This window comes from Zonotrichia leucophrys, chromosome 8 (genome assembly GCF_028769735.1).
Source record: "Zonotrichia leucophrys gambelii isolate GWCS_2022_RI chromosome 8, RI_Zleu_2.0, whole genome shotgun sequence".
NCBI classification, from domain to species: Eukaryota; Metazoa; Chordata; class Aves; order Passeriformes; family Passerellidae; genus Zonotrichia; species Zonotrichia leucophrys.
The window spans coordinates 7476279-7493366 of NC_088178.1; the positions used below are offsets into that span (position 1 = coordinate 7476279).

The 17088-nt window shown below is 47.5% G+C and overlaps 1 protein-coding gene across 1 annotated transcript in view; it reads right to left on the minus strand.

Moving 5' to 3' along the window:
• Positions 1–2634: 2634 nt before the first annotated feature.
• LAMC1 (laminin subunit gamma 1) overlaps positions 2635–17088 on the minus strand; it is a 67369-nt gene continuing 52915 nt past the window's right edge. Inside the window, exons 12-28 of the mRNA XM_064719253.1 lie at positions 16282–16503; positions 16005–16193; positions 14454–14699; positions 14032–14185; positions 13456–13598; positions 12570–12748; positions 12259–12415; positions 9746–9951; positions 9267–9346; positions 8791–8928; positions 8458–8602; positions 7968–8117; positions 7471–7585; positions 6927–7126; positions 6546–6704; positions 5960–6059; positions 2635–5592 (exon numbers count right to left, since the gene is read on the minus strand). Coding sequence (XP_064575323.1) covers positions 5336–5592; positions 5960–6059; positions 6546–6704; positions 6927–7126; positions 7471–7585; positions 7968–8117; positions 8458–8602; positions 8791–8928; positions 9267–9346; positions 9746–9951; positions 12259–12415; positions 12570–12748; positions 13456–13598; positions 14032–14185; positions 14454–14699; positions 16005–16193; positions 16282–16503 — 2840 coding nt within the window. The 3' untranslated portion in view covers positions 2635–5335. The remainder of the gene's footprint in view (positions 5593–5959; positions 6060–6545; positions 6705–6926; positions 7127–7470; positions 7586–7967; positions 8118–8457; positions 8603–8790; positions 8929–9266; positions 9347–9745; positions 9952–12258; positions 12416–12569; positions 12749–13455; positions 13599–14031; positions 14186–14453; positions 14700–16004; positions 16194–16281; positions 16504–17088) is intronic.

Here is a 17088-nt window from a genome sequence, read left to right on the forward strand (position 1 = left end):
GTGTAAGCAAAGGGAGGCATAAAGAACAGCTCTGCTCACCAGACACTGCAATGAAGCAGTTTTGTTTCACTGGAAAACCTGTCTTTCAATCTGCAACACAAGAAAAACCCTTCTTGAAGATGGTTTTTGCTCATTCCCACAGAGCCAAAAAAGCTGCTCCTGCAGGCAGACCACTGTGGCTCACAAGTTCATCAATCCTTGAGGATGTGGCTGTGGCAGAATTAACTGCTCCAAAACCAGTCTGAAACAACACAATAAACTAAATTTTGCTGATGGTTGCTGGTGAAAAGTGACGGATGTGTAAAAACTCTGGAGTGATGGTTTTAATGAAAGCAAAGGAGAAAACACCTTTTGGTGACTTATGCCAGATGAACACCATGGTGCTGTGAGCCCTTGCAGCCCAGGTCAACCCTTGCATCCCCAAGCCTCCTCCTGCAAGGAGGAAATCCCAGAGGATTTCCTCCTGCCACATCATCCAGGAGGAAACCCTCTGGGAGTTCCTCACAGTGTGCAGAATCAGTGACCATGAGTGCTGGTATCACCAAACACCAGGGCAGCAATGGAAGCTGGACTTCAGCCTCTCCTCTGGCATGGGGGTGCCCTGGGACAAGTCGTGCTGCCAGCCAGAGGCAGCTGGAGCAGGGATGGTTCAGGCAGCAGCTGAAGGGGATGGGCAGAGGCAGGAGCAGGCGGGGCAGGGCAGAGCAGGGGCACAGCACGGAAGGGCTGTCATGTCTGGCCTTGCCTTGCTGTGCCCTGCCCGGCCCAGAGAGGGCTGAGACAAACAGGGATTGTTTGGAACAGGCACTGCCATCCAACTGCAATGAGGGGAATTGCCGTTCCCCATTCTGTCCCCATGGCAAGCCTCTGTGGGATAACTTTTACATGGCATTCCTGATGTTTCTGGGATGGGGGCACTGAAGGTATCAAGCCAGCAGCCAACTACAAAAAATAACTAACCAGAATGTGGTCCAGCATGTCACAGCTGTAGATGGGGAGCACAGGACACTGCCAGCTCAGTGTGACAGCTGCATGACCTCCTCCACTTCCTCAGATCATACAAACACACCAGAGACATCTCCCTCCAGGCAAGTATTCCCAGCACTTTATAACCTGTAAATATCTTGTCCTCCCAAAAATGAGAGGGAACCCAGATGAGGTCTGTCCAAGCCCTCCCCACTGCCACCTTCTCATCAGGCCCTCTGCCAGCCTCCTGCTTCTCCAGAGAGCATGTGAGAGAAGATGGAGCTTGAACCTGGGCAGTGAGAAGAAACCAACAGGGAACTGAAGGAGAATAAAGGCTACCAGAGCATGGCTTGGTCACTGCTCACAAGGTGCCTCCTCCTCACCCACCTTGGTCAGGCACTGGCTACACTGAGCAGAGAGCATCTGAGCAGGGCATCTCTACTTGGGCTTCAAAATATTGGTAGAACAGTTTGGCAACCTGTAAGCCATTACCATGGTCCTTGGAGCTGGGTCTGCTCCTCCCTGTAAGAGATTTCTGAGTATCTACTCAGGGTACTCTTACCTTGTCATCCTCCACTGTCCTCCAGCGGTACCTCTGAAAACCACATAAATGTGAGGCTCATGTGTAAGATCACCCCTGAGACACATTTGCACAATGCCCACAAAAAATATCTTAAAAAAAATAAGTATTTATCGTCTGGAAATAAAAATCCTAAAGATAAAATAAAGGACACAGACTTGCTTCCTAATCTAAGAATTTTCACCTCAAAATGCTAAGAGGCTTCATGTCAACCTATAGCCCATGCAAGGTCACAACTGTCCCACCACCCATTGTCTGCTCCCCACAATCCAGCTGAAACCTCAGCCAGATTTCATCAGCTGGGATTTGCTTCACAAAAACATTGGCAAGAAAAAAAAATTACATATTTTAGAAAACAAATTCATTAGTGACAACTGAAGAATGAAAGGTCAAAAGTACACAACTTACATGCAAAAAAAAAAAAAAAAAAAAAAAGAATTTACCAGCTGAGATGGGATTAGGTCTGATGCAAGTTAATGAGACCTGTGTGTTTTCTTCTGCTGAGAAAAACAACAGAAATCCAGCTGGAGCTGAAAGACAAGTGTGAATGCAGAAAACAGCCTATCACTGCAATCTGTCCTTAAAAATTTACTTCATTCAGGCCAGGCTCTGGGAGAAAGGACCCAGGAACAACACAGAGCACCCAGATTTGTGGCATTTCCCAGTAATTTCAGCTTCTTTATTCAGGTTTTTCTTTTTTTTCCCAGGAGCCTTATCCTTTTCTACCTGTTTAGTAAAAGGGTTTTTCCCTTACAGCATAAATAAACTCCCCCCAGTTCGTCAGGGCTTTCCAGGAAGACAGTGCCACTCCAACAGCATCAGCACCAACAACACAGTTTGTTTTTAAGCCCTGGAAAACCAGCAGCTTAACATCCATCACAGCCATGGCAGTGAAGCAGTGGATACAAGGAAAAACCATCACCCTTGCCATCTGTGTCCCACCACACGCATTTCCAAGTTTCTTCTCCCTTTTTCCCACACCAAACCAGGCTGTCTAAGGAGCAAGAGGTGAATCTTGCAACCAAGACACATCACCTTCAATATCCTACCATGAAAAATAAAGTAATACTCAACAGAATTCCCAGGTGTAAGGGGTTACAAATATTCAGACTTTATTATAAATAAGAAATACTGTTTTATACATAAAAACTGCAAGTGTTGCATTTTGTTCACCGCCCCAGACAGCAAGACCACAGATTAAGGCAAAAAAAGCTGGAGTGAAGGCACATACTGAGGGGGCCACAGTCAGGAATAAGGTGATGAAGGGATGTCACATGTCACCCATGACACCCAGCACTCCACCAGCAGCTGTCACATCATCACATTACGTAAAGAAATAACTGGACTTATACAATGAATAATGGCTGTAATGCAGTACTGATTAACAGATCGCTTATAAAGATTTTTTTTTTTATTTAAAAATAAAATTCTGTTAAAAACAGTTTAAGAAAAAAAAAAAAAACAACACAAGAGAGCAGGAAACCTTAGGCCTGAGGTCAGCCAGGGCATGCACACATCTGCTCTTCTCACAGCCTTGGCAGAGGTGATGTGGTCACAGCTATGTTCCCAGAGTGACCCAAGGTCCCTGTGTGTGCAGGCACAGGGAGCTCTCCTCCAGAGGTGTTTCCAGGCAGGAGGCAAATCCCACAATCATCAAGGGCAGGGATACAAGAGCCATGCAGAGCTTGCTGGGAACAGCAGCACTGTCTGCACCAAGCCTCCTGCCTTGCACAGTGGTACCAAGATGTCCCCAAATGCAGCTCTCTGACCCCCTCAGCACTGGTCTGGTCTCCCAACAGAGCTACAGCAGCTCCCAGCTCAGCTGCAAAGCCACAGCCCCTGCTCCACTGCTGGCACAGCATCCCAGGGCACAGGGGACACAAACTGGGTGCTGCAGGACCCGTGGGGAGCAGGGCTGGCCTTGGAGACTGGGCTGGAAAACATCCACCCAACAGGCAAAGTGGTTATGGATGGGTGCTGGGGATACAACAGAGGGAAGCAAGCAGGAGCCCAGCTAGGAGAAACCCAAAGTTTTAAAGGAATGATACAGAGAGAAGCAATACATGGTGCACCTGCCCCAATGGCTACAGGGGAAAGCACATAGAGGAGGCCAGGCTGTGCCACTCTGGAAATCTGGCTGAGTATATTTACACACACATACACACACACGAGAGACTTCCTCACACTATAATCATGATAAAAAAATGGAAAAAAAATCACATTCACACAAAAAACATAAATTTGAAATAATTAATAGCACCAGTGTGTGTCAGATAATAATTTCTTCCCCGCTACGCAAACGTACAAAGTTGCATAGTGTTTAAGGATAGATATATACTGGATCTCAGGGAAAGGGGGAGGGATGCCAGGCTGGAGGCAAGGAGGAAGCTGCAGAGGATGCTCTTGTCAGGGAGCAGGGGGCTCCCTGCTGCTCCCAGCCAGCAGCAGCACTGCCTGGGCAGGGAGCCTGCAGGGAAGCCCTGGAGTGGTGGAAAAGGCAGAGCTGCCACCTGAGCCTGGCCTGAGGTCCCTGTGCTGTGGCAGCTTTATGGTGACTGCGAGATTAGGAGGCAAAAAGAAAGGAGGGCACCAGGAAATTCCAGCTCTTCCTCCCAGCTTTAAAATGGGCAAAAGGCAAGAGCAATGGCAGGAGAGAGAAAAATCCCACTGTCCTCCTTCAGGGAAAAGATGGGGGAAAAAAAAGACCTTTCCATTTCCATTCATGTGCCCCCTTCCTTCCCCACCCAAAGACATTCAGCATGGAGGCCAGTGCAGCTGCCAGAACTCTCTGGAAGGCAGCTCTCCTCTTCAGCAAGACTTGTCCTGCTTCAACAAATTCATCTGTCAGTCTGACATTCCCAGCCCAGAAAACCAGATCCTCTGGAAATTCAGTAGCAACAGATGGGAATGCAGCTCGTGGCTTCCACACTCTGACAGTCTGGACTAGCCAGCAGGTAGCAGCTTTCAGACCAGACCCAAAACTGCTCCACAGAACAGAAGTGGGGCTGGCAAGATCCACCACTCCACCAGTATCCCATCTTCCCAAAGAGCCCTAATCAGAGGCTGCCTTTCTCTCATAGCAATGCATCCTCACAGAAAGCATTTCAGAAAGAGGCTTCAGCTATTTTGCCAAAGGCTACCAACACTGTTGGATTGGCCACTACCTAATGATGAAAAAAATAAATTCACAGGGTTAGAAGTTGGGAAGAAGGATCTGAATTGAGTGCAGCTATACTGGCCATTACAGTAATACTTTGGTAGCCATCCCCTTCCTTCATAGGGATAAAGAGCTCCAGGACTGAGGATTTTACAAAGGGAGAAGACAGGAGAGAAAGTTGTGTTAGTTTTGCCTTGCTGTATACAGCTCACATGGTTATTTCTGAACCACAGTATAAAGAGTCCAGAGCATCTCTCATCCTTGCACTAATCAAAAGGAAACTGTGTCTGAGGAAGGGGCAAAGGTGGAGTGCTCAGGAAAACAATCTATATAAAAAACCCCTTTGATGCCCAAAGACGGATATTTAATTTGCTTCTCAAAAAAAAACAAACCCCAAAGAAACAAACAAACAAAAAAAATCCACAAAAAAAAAAACCCCAAACAAAACAAAACAAAACATTAAAAAAAAAAAGCCAACAAAAAACCCCAAAACTTTCAACTTATCCTGATTTGAAAGGAAACAGTGGCTGCGAGCAGCAGAGTTGGGGATTTGGAGAAGGCAATGTGTGTTAAGGCACTCCATGGCTGAACCACCACTCACCAGGGCGATTCCCCCCACCCCCAGCACACCCTTAGGGCTTCTCAATGGACGGGGTGTTGAAACAGCCAGATGGCAAGGTCTTCCTGATGTCTTCCAGGTTGCTAATGTCCTTCAGGATCTCTTCAATGTCCCTGTTGTAGGCCTGTATGGCATCATCTTGCTTCTTGGCTTCTCTCTCAAGGAAAGACACTTTCTGGTCCAGGTCACTGTCTTTCATCTGGTCTTTGGCACTGTTCAAGGTACCTTCAATTTCATTCAGTTTGTTCAAGTCCACTGTCTCCAGTTGCCCTGAAAAGCCAGAAGCAAACAGTGAAGTGCATTAAAACCTCTATGGCACCCTGGGGGCTCACACAGCTGAGCCCACAGCAGATCTCCACCAGGGCATCTCCAGCCTCTGAAACAGGACCAACCACATAGGTGACATCTCCACTGCCTCAAGAAGCCTTCAGTTTGCTGAAAACCAACACAGAGCACTGCCAAACAAGCTCTGAGGCTACGTGGGAAAGAAAAAATCCCAAAGTCCTTGCCAAAAACATACAAACCCCATTTCAAGAGATCAACAGATCCATCTGGTTCCTCAAATAAAACTGGCAGGAAACCCAGCACACATCAGGAAAACACTCAAAAACATAGAGAATATCAAAGACAGTCCTACCTAGCTGATCCAACAGGTCATTAATGACAGTGAGCAGGCTGTTCACAGAGTTCTTAGCTTTTCTTGCATTGTCTTCAGCCTCCTGGGCAGCCTGTGAGGCCTGTAGGAAAAAAAATGAGAGCACAAAAAAGGTGTAGGGATTATAAAACTGTTGCCTCACCTCTGCAGTTAGCACATCACTGCCTTCTCACTCCAGGATAACAATCCTGCACAAAGATCTTTATCACAGGGCTGGGGAGAAGACTGACAATCTTGAAGTAATCAGTTTTCTGAGTATTTCAGGATGGGGATCCCTGAACACTGAGGAGGATTTTGCAGTAAAGGGCAGGATGGAATCAATAGGGTTACACAGTCAGGTTTTAGCTATAATAAAAGGAAAAGCAGCTCTGAAATTCCAGCAGGGAGCCTATGCTAATGCACCAGAACTTGTCTGCTTTTCAGTCCCACTTAAAACTGGAAGAGCCAGAATACTGGCTGGACGCAGCGCTGTCTTTGCACGAGGAGAGCAGGAGGAAAGGCTCCATTGCCAGGACAGCAGGGAGAAGGCAGCTCCTGGCCACTGCTGTCACCTGCCAGCAGTACTCACCTCATTTGCCATCCTCATATCCTGCTCAGCATCAGCCTGCTTCCTCTTCAGCTCCTTCTCTGCATCCTGCAGCTGCTTCATCATGTCATCCACCTCCCTGGCCAGTCCTGTCACATCAGCAAAGGTCTTGTCGGCTTCGGCTCTGGTAGTAGCAGCACTCTGCAGCCAACAGGTGGGAGAGGATGGAAAAAGGTGGTGAATTCAGGGGCAGAACTTCCTTCAATCCTTCTCATCAAAATGCACTGACTTCCTATCTTGCCATATTTTGCATGTGCAGTGGGGAATAGAGCAGGGAGCACATGGGGCTCACCAGGAAACACTGTAACAGGAGCTGCTGCAATCCCCCAGCAGGATCTCAGGGGTGAGCTGCAGCACACCCACCTTCTGAACAGAGCTGGCAATCTTCTCAGCATCGTCTGCTCTGGCCTTGGCCTCACGGGCATCAGCAGCAGCGTTGCCCAGAGCCAGCTCTGCCTGCTGAGTCTTGTTGTTGGCCTCTGCAATGGTCTGGCTGATGGCAGGGATCTTCTTCAGCGCCTCCTCGGCCGCCGTCTTGTTATCATTCACCCGCTTGTCAAAGTCTAAGGGGGCAAAGCAGACCCTTACCACGTGCTCCAGGAGAGCCCTGGGATGCTCCTCTGACCAAGCTACCCAAGGCTTTGCTGCCCGCACACTGGAGGGATGAAGAGCAAACTGGGGTCAGCTCTCCCTATTGCACATCTTCTGATGCTAAATAAGGAAGTTAAAAGGTAATTTCCAGTCCCTGAAAAGGCTTATACTTTTTCTTTAAAGAAAAACAAGCCAAAAGAACACACCCTACACTCAGATAAGGGCAATAGCAGGGCCTCTTTAACCAGAATATCCTACTGCCAAGTGACTTGTCACACTGAAATTGAAGGATTCATTCCAAGTGTTTCCTCTTTACCTTTCAGGTTCCTGAGAATGGTATTGGCCTCCTGTAGTGTGCCACTGCTCTTCCGAGCAGCTTCCTCAGCCAGGGCTTTCGCTGCATCTGCTCGAGCCAGGAGCTGGTCTGCAGTCTGAGGAGACAGGACACGGACCAATGCATTCCCACTTTCTGAAGGACAATTGTGCAAGTGTATCAAAAAGCACTGTTAAGCTCCAAACAACAACACCATCCAGAACAGCAGTGCTTCCTCTGAGACCAGATGAGTGTATGTACTTTGGGAATACTGCTCTGAATACAAAGCTGACACCACATCTGGCAAATATCTCCAATTTTCCCACACAGCCTCAAAGCCATTGCTTTTAACCTCTTTCTGCATCTCCTTTTTGGAGCCATTTTTCAGCATTCTTATAATCAGTAAATAACACTAAGATGAAGTAATTTGCATCTGGCCAGTTACTTGTCTTCCTTGTTTTTTTTTCCAGGAACAAAAGCCTGCACAAAGTGGAACTGACCTGCTGCTCTGTCTTCCCTTTCTCCAAGAGGTTCTTTACTTCAAGTTCCTTTCCTTTCATATCTTCTCTCAAGTCCTCATAATCCTTTAGCTTCCTGGCAATTAGTTGATCCAGTTCCTCTGCTTCCTTCTTGATCTTATTTGCTCTATTCTGCAGGTGGAAATCACACACAGAGATTCCTGAATGTTAAAGAATTCCTGAACAGGTGGTAAATTTTTCCACTTCTACATTCAAGCCAAGACGTCTGGCAAACATTTCAGATTTCTGTCTTTCAGAAACTGGGGGAGGTGGGGTTTATGTAGGTGGTTTTCTGCATTTACATCTCCTGCATAAATGTTGCAATTGCATAAAAGCTGGATTATGCCCAGATGGACAAGAAGCATTGTCCACAGAGTGTTCTTATGCAGAGAACAGCAGCAAAGCACATGTAAGGCATGCCAGCAACCTAGCAATCCTCAGAAATAGTGCACATGATGGTGCCCCCATGTACCTCTAGCCCCGTGGAATCCACAGTAGGCAGGCTGGTGAGGTTAGCATATATCTGCAGGGCTCTGTTTCCAGCTTCCTCTGCCTCCGCAAGCACCTTGGTGGCCTGTTTCTCTAGGTCTCGAGAAATATTCCTTGCTTGATTGTACCTAAAAAATCCCAAAGGATCCAGTTATGAAACAGTACATTCTGTAGAACTGAACTTAGTAAGAGAGTGGAGAGGCTAAGAAATCAAAAATCACCTCCCACAAAATCCAAAGCATACAGAGGGTTGCCTTAAGTTTTAAGCACCGCTCTAAAGTCAGGAAATAAAAACAATTTTCTGTTACTGACTCACTTCTGGTTGAGCTCATCAATATCAATTGCAGTTTGGTTTTCTCCAGCCAGGGTTTTCAGCAGCAGTTGATACGCTTCCGTGGAAGTATCATTTGCAGCCTTGGCTGTGCGAACAATCTCATCAGCTTCCTTTTTGTGCCTGATGACAAAAGAAAAATAATGCCATTAGATTTGTCAGCCAATAGTTTTTATCCTCAGTTCTTGATTATAGTCTCTCTTACTTTTCCTTCTTTCCTTCTCCCATATTTACATATGGGAGATGCTGAAACATTAGTAATGGTAGATGGTTGCCATGTCTGTCATCCACATGAGCAATGTTTGCCCTCAGAGCTACACAGCCACCATCCCACAGCACCAGTCCCTTAAGCAGCAAAGGGTGTGTGTTTCCCAGCCAGCAAATGAAATTCTGCTTCCCCCTTGCAGAGAAGAGCAGGGCCCTGACACAGACCACAATGAGTGTGTCTTGCCACAGCCTACCTTTCTGCCAGCTTTCGGGCCTCTTCTGCCAAGTGAGTCATGTTGTTGGGGTCCCCGCTTTGCTCTGGAGGTGTAATGGACTGGAAGAGAAAAAGAAAGGGAAAAAACCAACCCCTTGAAGCTCTTTTTTCATATTTTATTTGTATTTGCTTTAAATATTTATTGTCATGATCTAAATGCTTAGAGATGTATCTAACCTACTTCTCACTTCTCTATATGTTTCTCTCAAGTCCATGCAGTTTCCATCACTGGTTACCCCTTGAGAAACAACAGTGCTAATATTTATTTAAGACTTTTATGTTGGTTTGGGCTAAGATACTATCTGTGACTGACAGTGGTGAACTCCCTTCACTGATTTCCCATGATCTTGATGCAAATTTGCTGTTTGAGGGAGAGAGCAAGTGGAGAAACACACTGGAGGCACAGAAGGAAAGGCCCTCAGCCTCCCCCAGCTGTGTGGGATCCCAGCACACACTCACCACGTTGTCAGCTGCCATCTTGGCCCTCTCCAGCATATCAGAAGCCATGCTGATCAGGTCCTCAGTGTCCTCCACCCGCACCCGTGCCTGCTCTGCCAGGCTCTCCGTGTCCTGCACTGTGCCCTGGATGTTCCTCAGCCTGTTCAGCTGACTCACTAAGGTGCTGTTGATGTCTTTGAGACGATCCATGAGGCCCTGGTCTACGTCTGCAATACAGGACAAAAAAGAGAGGAAGCAAAATTAATTAGAGCAGGAAGAGAAGCTGGAGCAGCAGCTTACCACAGCAGGCACCACGTTGGTAGGTTAATCCCCTACTGGAAGGGAACCAGGCAAAGCCATTTCACAAGTCACTTAGCTTGAGATCAAAGTCACGATCAGAATGTGCACCAAACAGGAGAAATGAAAAGCCATTAACTTTTAATAAGACAATCCCGCTGGTTGTTGGAACTGACTCTGATGGGAGATTTTGTGTGCAGAATCATGCTTCACCTCTCATGTTTACTTCATGTTTTACCTCTCTCATTGACTTAAAATGACAACAGAGCTGCTCCTCAATAGGAATGAAATGTCTGTTTGGTGAATTCTCTTCAGCTTATCTCCTAGAAATTGAACAGAAGTGGATGAATAGTGCAGACATACATTTTTCCACACTCAGGGTAACAATGGCTACTCCAAGCAAAGACCGAAGGAACTCCATAAGGAGCAGCCAAGAGCTGTGTAGAGTAGCAAAATCACTCCAAACTCTCCCCAAACCAAAGGGCTGACAAAAGTTGGCAGGATAGAGCCTTAGTTCTTGCATATGCAGGACTTATAAAGCGCCCAAACTTCACCAACTTCTTGGACCATCAGGTAACCCACCACAACAGCATCTTAATAATGGAGGCATCACAGCACAGGTATCTATGTGCCTCACAACCATGGCAGTAACTTTTGAAAAGCTGAGAGTATTGCCAATGATTAAACTGCAAGCCAAAGCCCACAGAACTCCAAAATTAAGACTGATCAAATACCTTGACCTTGCAGCACATCTTAAGTATTGAACATGAAAATTTCACAAATTTCAAAAACATACTATCATAGAAAAACAGAAATAACTTCTTCAGGTGTGCACAGATTTTTGCCAGGGTAGTTTTTGTTGCATTTACCTTGCCCTCTTAGTAAGAGAAGAACCTGGAGCTGGGGAAGAGTTTAGAGCACAAGTCTTATGAGGAGCAGCTGAAGGAGCTGGGAGGGATTGAGCCTGGAGAAAAGGAGGCTCAGGAGGGACCTTCTGTCCATCCACAACTCCCTGACAGGAGGGTGCACCCAGGGTGTCGGGCTCTGCTCCCAAGGAACAGGGACAGGATGAGAGGAAACAGCTCCAAGCTGTGCCTGGTGAGGTTTTGGTTGGATAGTGGGAAAAATTTCTTCACTTAAAGGGCTGTCTAGGGAAATGCTGAATCACTATCCCTGGAGGGATCTAAAAGCTGGGTGGATGTGGCACTTGGGAACATGGGTTAATGGTGACCTTGGCAGTGCTGGAGGGCAGGGAACAGTTGGACTTGATCTTAAGGGTATTTCCAAATAACTGATTCTATGATTCTAAGACAGAGAGAGAGAACAAAATTCCACCACAGAACCAAATCCATTCCCTCATCTTTCTGCAATCCCCACCCTGCTACCCCCTTATGTAGGACTATTATCTAGGCAGTAAAAATCTACCTCAGCTAAAGCTGACAAAATCTTAAGCAACCATTCTCACTGGCAGGAATCTTCCCAAGCAAATGCCAGCATTAGATGTGTGTTAGCTTTTTCCCAGCTTCACACAAAGGGAACAAATTTTCCCAAAATGGTCTGAAATCACTGAACCAGCTCCCAGGGGAACATCTTTTACTGCAAAGTCAATCGTCTTCTTCAGGCTTCTCTTTTCCAAAACACACATCATCTTATACATTAAAGAGACCCTAAGGACAAACCACTGTCACAGACATAACAAACATCCTGTGGTAGTGGTGACAACACAAGAATCAATCTGAAATGGAGTTCAACAGGAAAAACAGCATTCTTCAGAATATACTACACTTGATAATTAAGTTTGCCATCAGGATTTTGAAGCCTTCATTCTGATCACCACTGATCAGAACAACAAGAACTACTTGAGCCCAAGATGTTTGAGCAAATTTAAAGCATAATAAGTATACTGGAAAGTTTTCTGCTTGTGTAACAAATAAAACCCTCCTTTGCATCGAGAGAAGAGGGTAACACATAAAACACTTCCAAAAACAAAATCCATGCAGACCTAGAGGCAGATCTTTACTTCCATGTACAACAAAGACCACTGGTAGAACAGCATGGATAAAAGCAGAGCCACTGTTGTTATGATAATGACATTCACTGACTCAGTGCTGCCTGAAATTGCTGTCAATCCTGGAGCACAAAACTGGCTTGAAATATAACATGCTGTCTCCAAAGGGAACAGGAACATGAGGCAAAGAACTCATTTAGTTGCTCTATGTCTGATCAGGTGAACTCACCTTTGCTCTTTTGTGCTTCATGGAGCAGCTCCGTAACCTCTCTTTCTGCCTGCTTCAACCGCTCTTCGAAGGCTTCATCAGTTACAGCTTCTTCTCTGCTACCCAGATTTGCTATAAGATTCTCCAACTCCTGCAGCCTTTGACGTTGCTCTGCCACCTACATGAGAGGGACAGAGCACAGCTCTGACACAGCAAAGCACCTTGAGCCTCTCTGCTTTCAGCACCCACCAACAGTCATGGGCTGCAATGCTGCACAAGTGGACACGTGCCACCATGTCCAGTGGTACCAAGAGCAGTGTCTGTGGCCTTACCTTGTCTTTCACTAGTCTGTAGCAGGCTGGGCACTCCTGGCAGCCAGGCCAGGAGCGGTTGTAGAAGTAGTTCTCCTCGCACTGGTTGCAGCGGCTCCCCACAAAGCCCTCCTTGCACTCACAGTGTCCGTTCTCCCGGCACTGCAGCGACCGTGAGCCCTCGGGATCACAGTCACAGGCTGCAGGGGAGGAAAACCCCAGTCAGACTGCAGAACAGGCACAAATACCCTAAAACTCACAGGATGAGAGGGAGGATATGCTTAATACCCTAAAGCATCTGCAAGAGCTATGGGGCACAAACCCACAGCTGGACCTTCCTCCTGATCGCAGTGCTTCTATTCACAAGCAGGATGCAACACTCACTGTGTGTGTTCAGTGTTGCTATTACCTCTTCTACAAAGCATTATTCTACCCAATTGCATTGTAACCAACTGCAGTTAGCTTTCCTGCTCTTCACAGGCAGGGATATCAATAAGGAAAGTTTGGATCAACCTGCTTTGCAATCATTTTTACATGATCAGCTGCTCCTCCAGACAGAACCTGAATACTGAGGCCACCTGCAATGTAACTGTGCAGGGACACATTAGGAAACAGGGCTGTTGGAGGCCAAGATGCAGAGAATATATTTACACCAAGGAAAAGTAGATATCTACTATGTTGGATATCTAGAAAGTTGGACAAGAAAAAGGTAACAAAAGAAGAAGGGGATAAGCTGTAGTACAGAAATCAAATTTCGTCCCACACAGTGTGGACATAAATGTGCCAACTTTTGCTGTGATGAGGAGCAAGGTAACAAAATACCTTCCCAGAGGCAGAAGGAAAGCAAAGGCAGGGCTGGGTGTGCAACATCCTTCCCACCTGCCTTGCTGTGGCCCCTCAGACTTACGTTTGCAGCCTTCAGAGCCAAAGCCAAAGTGGTTGGGCTCACACCTGTCACAGTGCTGGCCGGTGACGCCTGGCTGGCACTCGCACTGCCCCGTCCGGATGTCACACTGCCCGCTGGTGGAGCCCAGCGCGTGGCAGTTGCACCTGGGGGAGGCAGAACACGTCAGATGTGACACAGAAGGGACAAGTGGGGCCTCTCTGAAGAGCACAGCTCAACATTTGCATTTGCCAAAAGCCGCTTTTCTTGCTGTGAAGATGCAGCAGGCGAGGCACTGAGCTTTTGAACCATGCAAGGTCATTGCTGCCTGCACTAAAAAAAGAGCCCAAGAGCCCCTGCTACAATCACGAAGTCATGTGGCAGTTTTCTATTTAAAACCCTGATTTAGAGCTCTTTATAAAGCTATTTATAAGTCAGGCTTTTTGTACAGCCTTAGTAGCTGCTCCTTGACCACTGCTCTTCTCCATCCACAGCAGCAGAGGAACACCTGTTACTTGTGACAAACATCACATTCCTGAACAATGTAAGCACAGACCCTCCAAAACCAGGGTCTGTGCCCCAAGCCAAGCCAAACCTCACCTCTCACAGCCACGTCCACTCTGGAGGTTGAAGAATCCAGGCTCACAGGCACTGCAGTCCCTCCCAGTGACGTGAGACAAGCACTCACACTGCCCAGTCACTTGATTGCAGATCGTCTGCTGATTCACTGTGCCGTAGGGATTGCAGTGACAAGCTGCAAAAATAAAAAGGTATGGAGAAACATGCACAAAATTAGAAATCCCTTGTGATGTTGGTACTTACCCTAATGGGCCTGGATACAAACCATGTGGCCACCCAGCCCCTCCATCACACTAAGTGCCCACAAACATAAGGCTTTCAGCAAGCTCAAACCACCGAATCAGGGTAAAGCCACACATTGCTGCTGACGGGCACAAGTGACAGCCCGACAGCAGCTCCTGGGGACAGAACCATTTTTAAATGCAACCAGAAGCGAGTCTCACCTCTGCACTTGTCCGAGGGGTCAGAGGCCAGGGGGTTCCCAAAGAAGCCATCCTTGCAGCGGTCGCAGTAGAAGCCAGCGGTGTTGTAGATGCACTTGAGGCACTCTCCGGTCTGGCGGTCGCAGTTGCCCACGGCGTTGGGGTCGATGTTGTTGTTGCACTGGCACAGGCGGCACGGCCTCACCGCACCATTCCTGCCCAGTGGGTCTCCGAAATAGGCATCATCACACAGCTCACACCTCTTGCCTGGGACACAACACAGACACGGGTGCTGCAGCAGAAAGCCCTGTGCGGCCATCTTACATGGATCCCCTCTGCACTCCCTTCTGAAAAGTAAACTCTTCAGCTTCTTTCCTTTCATCCCTCTGCTGGGGCCAGACAAATCCCTCCCCATCTCTAAATTCAAGCTGATTTTTTGGTAGAACTTTGCATTTTGAATTATTTCCATTCTTCCTTCCTCTCCTATCCCTTTAAGCCAAACCTATTTGCTGCTATTTGTTGTTAATTTAAGAATCCCAAGAGGTAGAGTTCTGTGGGGCATCACTGCTCCAGGAAGCTCCTTTGCCAGTGAGACCTGCCAAACCTCCACAGGCAGCCACTGAAGCATCCAATTCAGCAGCTGCCTACACTCACTGCAGATCTGACCTCCCCAGCCAGTTATGAGTTCCTTTTCTTAGGCAGCTCTTGCACAAACAAACCCCCTTTTCCCTCACATCCCAAAAAGGTGATGTGAGACAGGAGAAGCTCCTCTGCAATCACATAGCTACAAGAAAGATCAGCTACACACACCTGAGCTGAAGGGCACTGCTTTGGTTCACAATTCAGTGGCACCCACAGGAACCCCCATGTGCTGCTTATGTGCTTGGTCAGAGGCTTTCCTAAGCACTCAAGAATGTACAGGTATTCTGTACTTTGGACTCTGCCATGCCAAGCATGAAATCAGCAGAGAGGCATGAAGGCTGCCAATCATCCTATGGCTTCCTTGCTGCTTGCAGGCGAACAAAAAACTCTGCTTAACAACTCAGTTACATGCTTGCACTTCACAGCTTATTGCTACGAAAAAACATCAGTATCTGTTCACATATTTCTACTTAAAATTGCTGAGCACTAATTTGATCTGGTTTTTTGGGCAGCATTTCCTGAGTCACTGTAGCCTTCCTGCTCTTCCTAGGAAGCATCCTGTAGTGCCTTACTTGCTGGCAAACTGCACCTTCTAATTTTATTTCAGTCTGACCTTCCTAGCTCTTTTAAATCTATTTTCTGCCCAACACCATGCCATCATCAGAGCTCTACTGGAAGGCAGATGGCTCTCACATACAGCACAGAAATGCTCAGACTTTGCAGATCAAGCCTTTTGTTCTCAAGAAACAGGCATGAAAAACATGTGAAGTCCCAAGCCTCACACAGGATAGAAAATAGGGCTGAGGAAGTGAGAAGTATTTGAACCAGAGGATGCAGCAGCTTTCACTGTGGATCAGAGAACAAGAACTAGCAGGAGACATTTCCACAAGCATGTGGATATAGAGAAAGATGTTTTGTGCAGGAACACACCTGTAGTGCCAGCCTGGCAGCTGGTGCACACCACCTCCTTGGTGCGGGGCACGATGGCACAGCTCGAGGTGCCCGGGCACGGGCAGGGCTGGCAGTCTGAGGCTGTGCCAGCCGTGGCATCGCCGTAGTACCCATCACTGCACTTCTCACAGTGAGTTCCTGCCGTGTTATCCCTGCAATTGCACATGCCTGCAACAGAGAGGGACGTGAGTTTTGCTTCACTGTCCAACCCAGAGAAGAAGCAGCACGCTCCTGCTGCTCCCCGTTTGTCTCTCACCCGTCTCGGGGTCGCAGGTCTCGCTGTGCCCGTTGCACGTGCAGGGCACGCAGGGGCTGTAGGGCCCCAGGCCGGGGCTCTCTCGGCGGTACCCAGAGGTGCAGCGCTCACAGAACTGCCCCTCGTATCCCACTGGGCACGAGCAGCTCTCCACCCAGGCCACAGGCACACCGGGTCCAGGGCGAGCACTTGTGATGGTGACATCGTCCAGGTGACCAGCACCTAGAAAGCACCAAGGGACAAACCCTCTGTAACCACAAAGGCTATCATCACCTCTTCTCCAAACACAGCTGAACGAGGGGTATGAGGGGCAGACAGGAGGGTGTTTGCAGTTGGTAAGATGAATCAAGATGCAAAACCCTCCAGGAAGGTTTACAGAGATGAGCAAAGATGCACTAGAGCTCACCAAGGGAGCATGCAGGGTAGGAAAGCTGAGAATGACAATACAGAGGAGAATCTGAGAACAGCAAGTACAGTCAATTAAAATTAAGTTATATTTTACATGTGTATGGTTTCCGTTTCCAAATCAAATACTAAAACCAATTCCTGGCTTTCAAGCCAGAACAGACCATGTCTAACAATTGCAATACACCGTCTGCAAACCACGCCTCAGGACAAACTCGCCAACTATTCCTCTCAAGCCATTCCTTCCTCTGGCATCTCAGCACTTCCCTCCTCTACTCCCAGCCCCTTTCCTGGAGCAAAACAGGCTCAGACACAACATAGCTGACTTTTAACTTGTATCACTGTGTCTGTACGACTACAGCAGCTCCACTGCACTGAGCAGAGCCCCAGTTCCTACATATT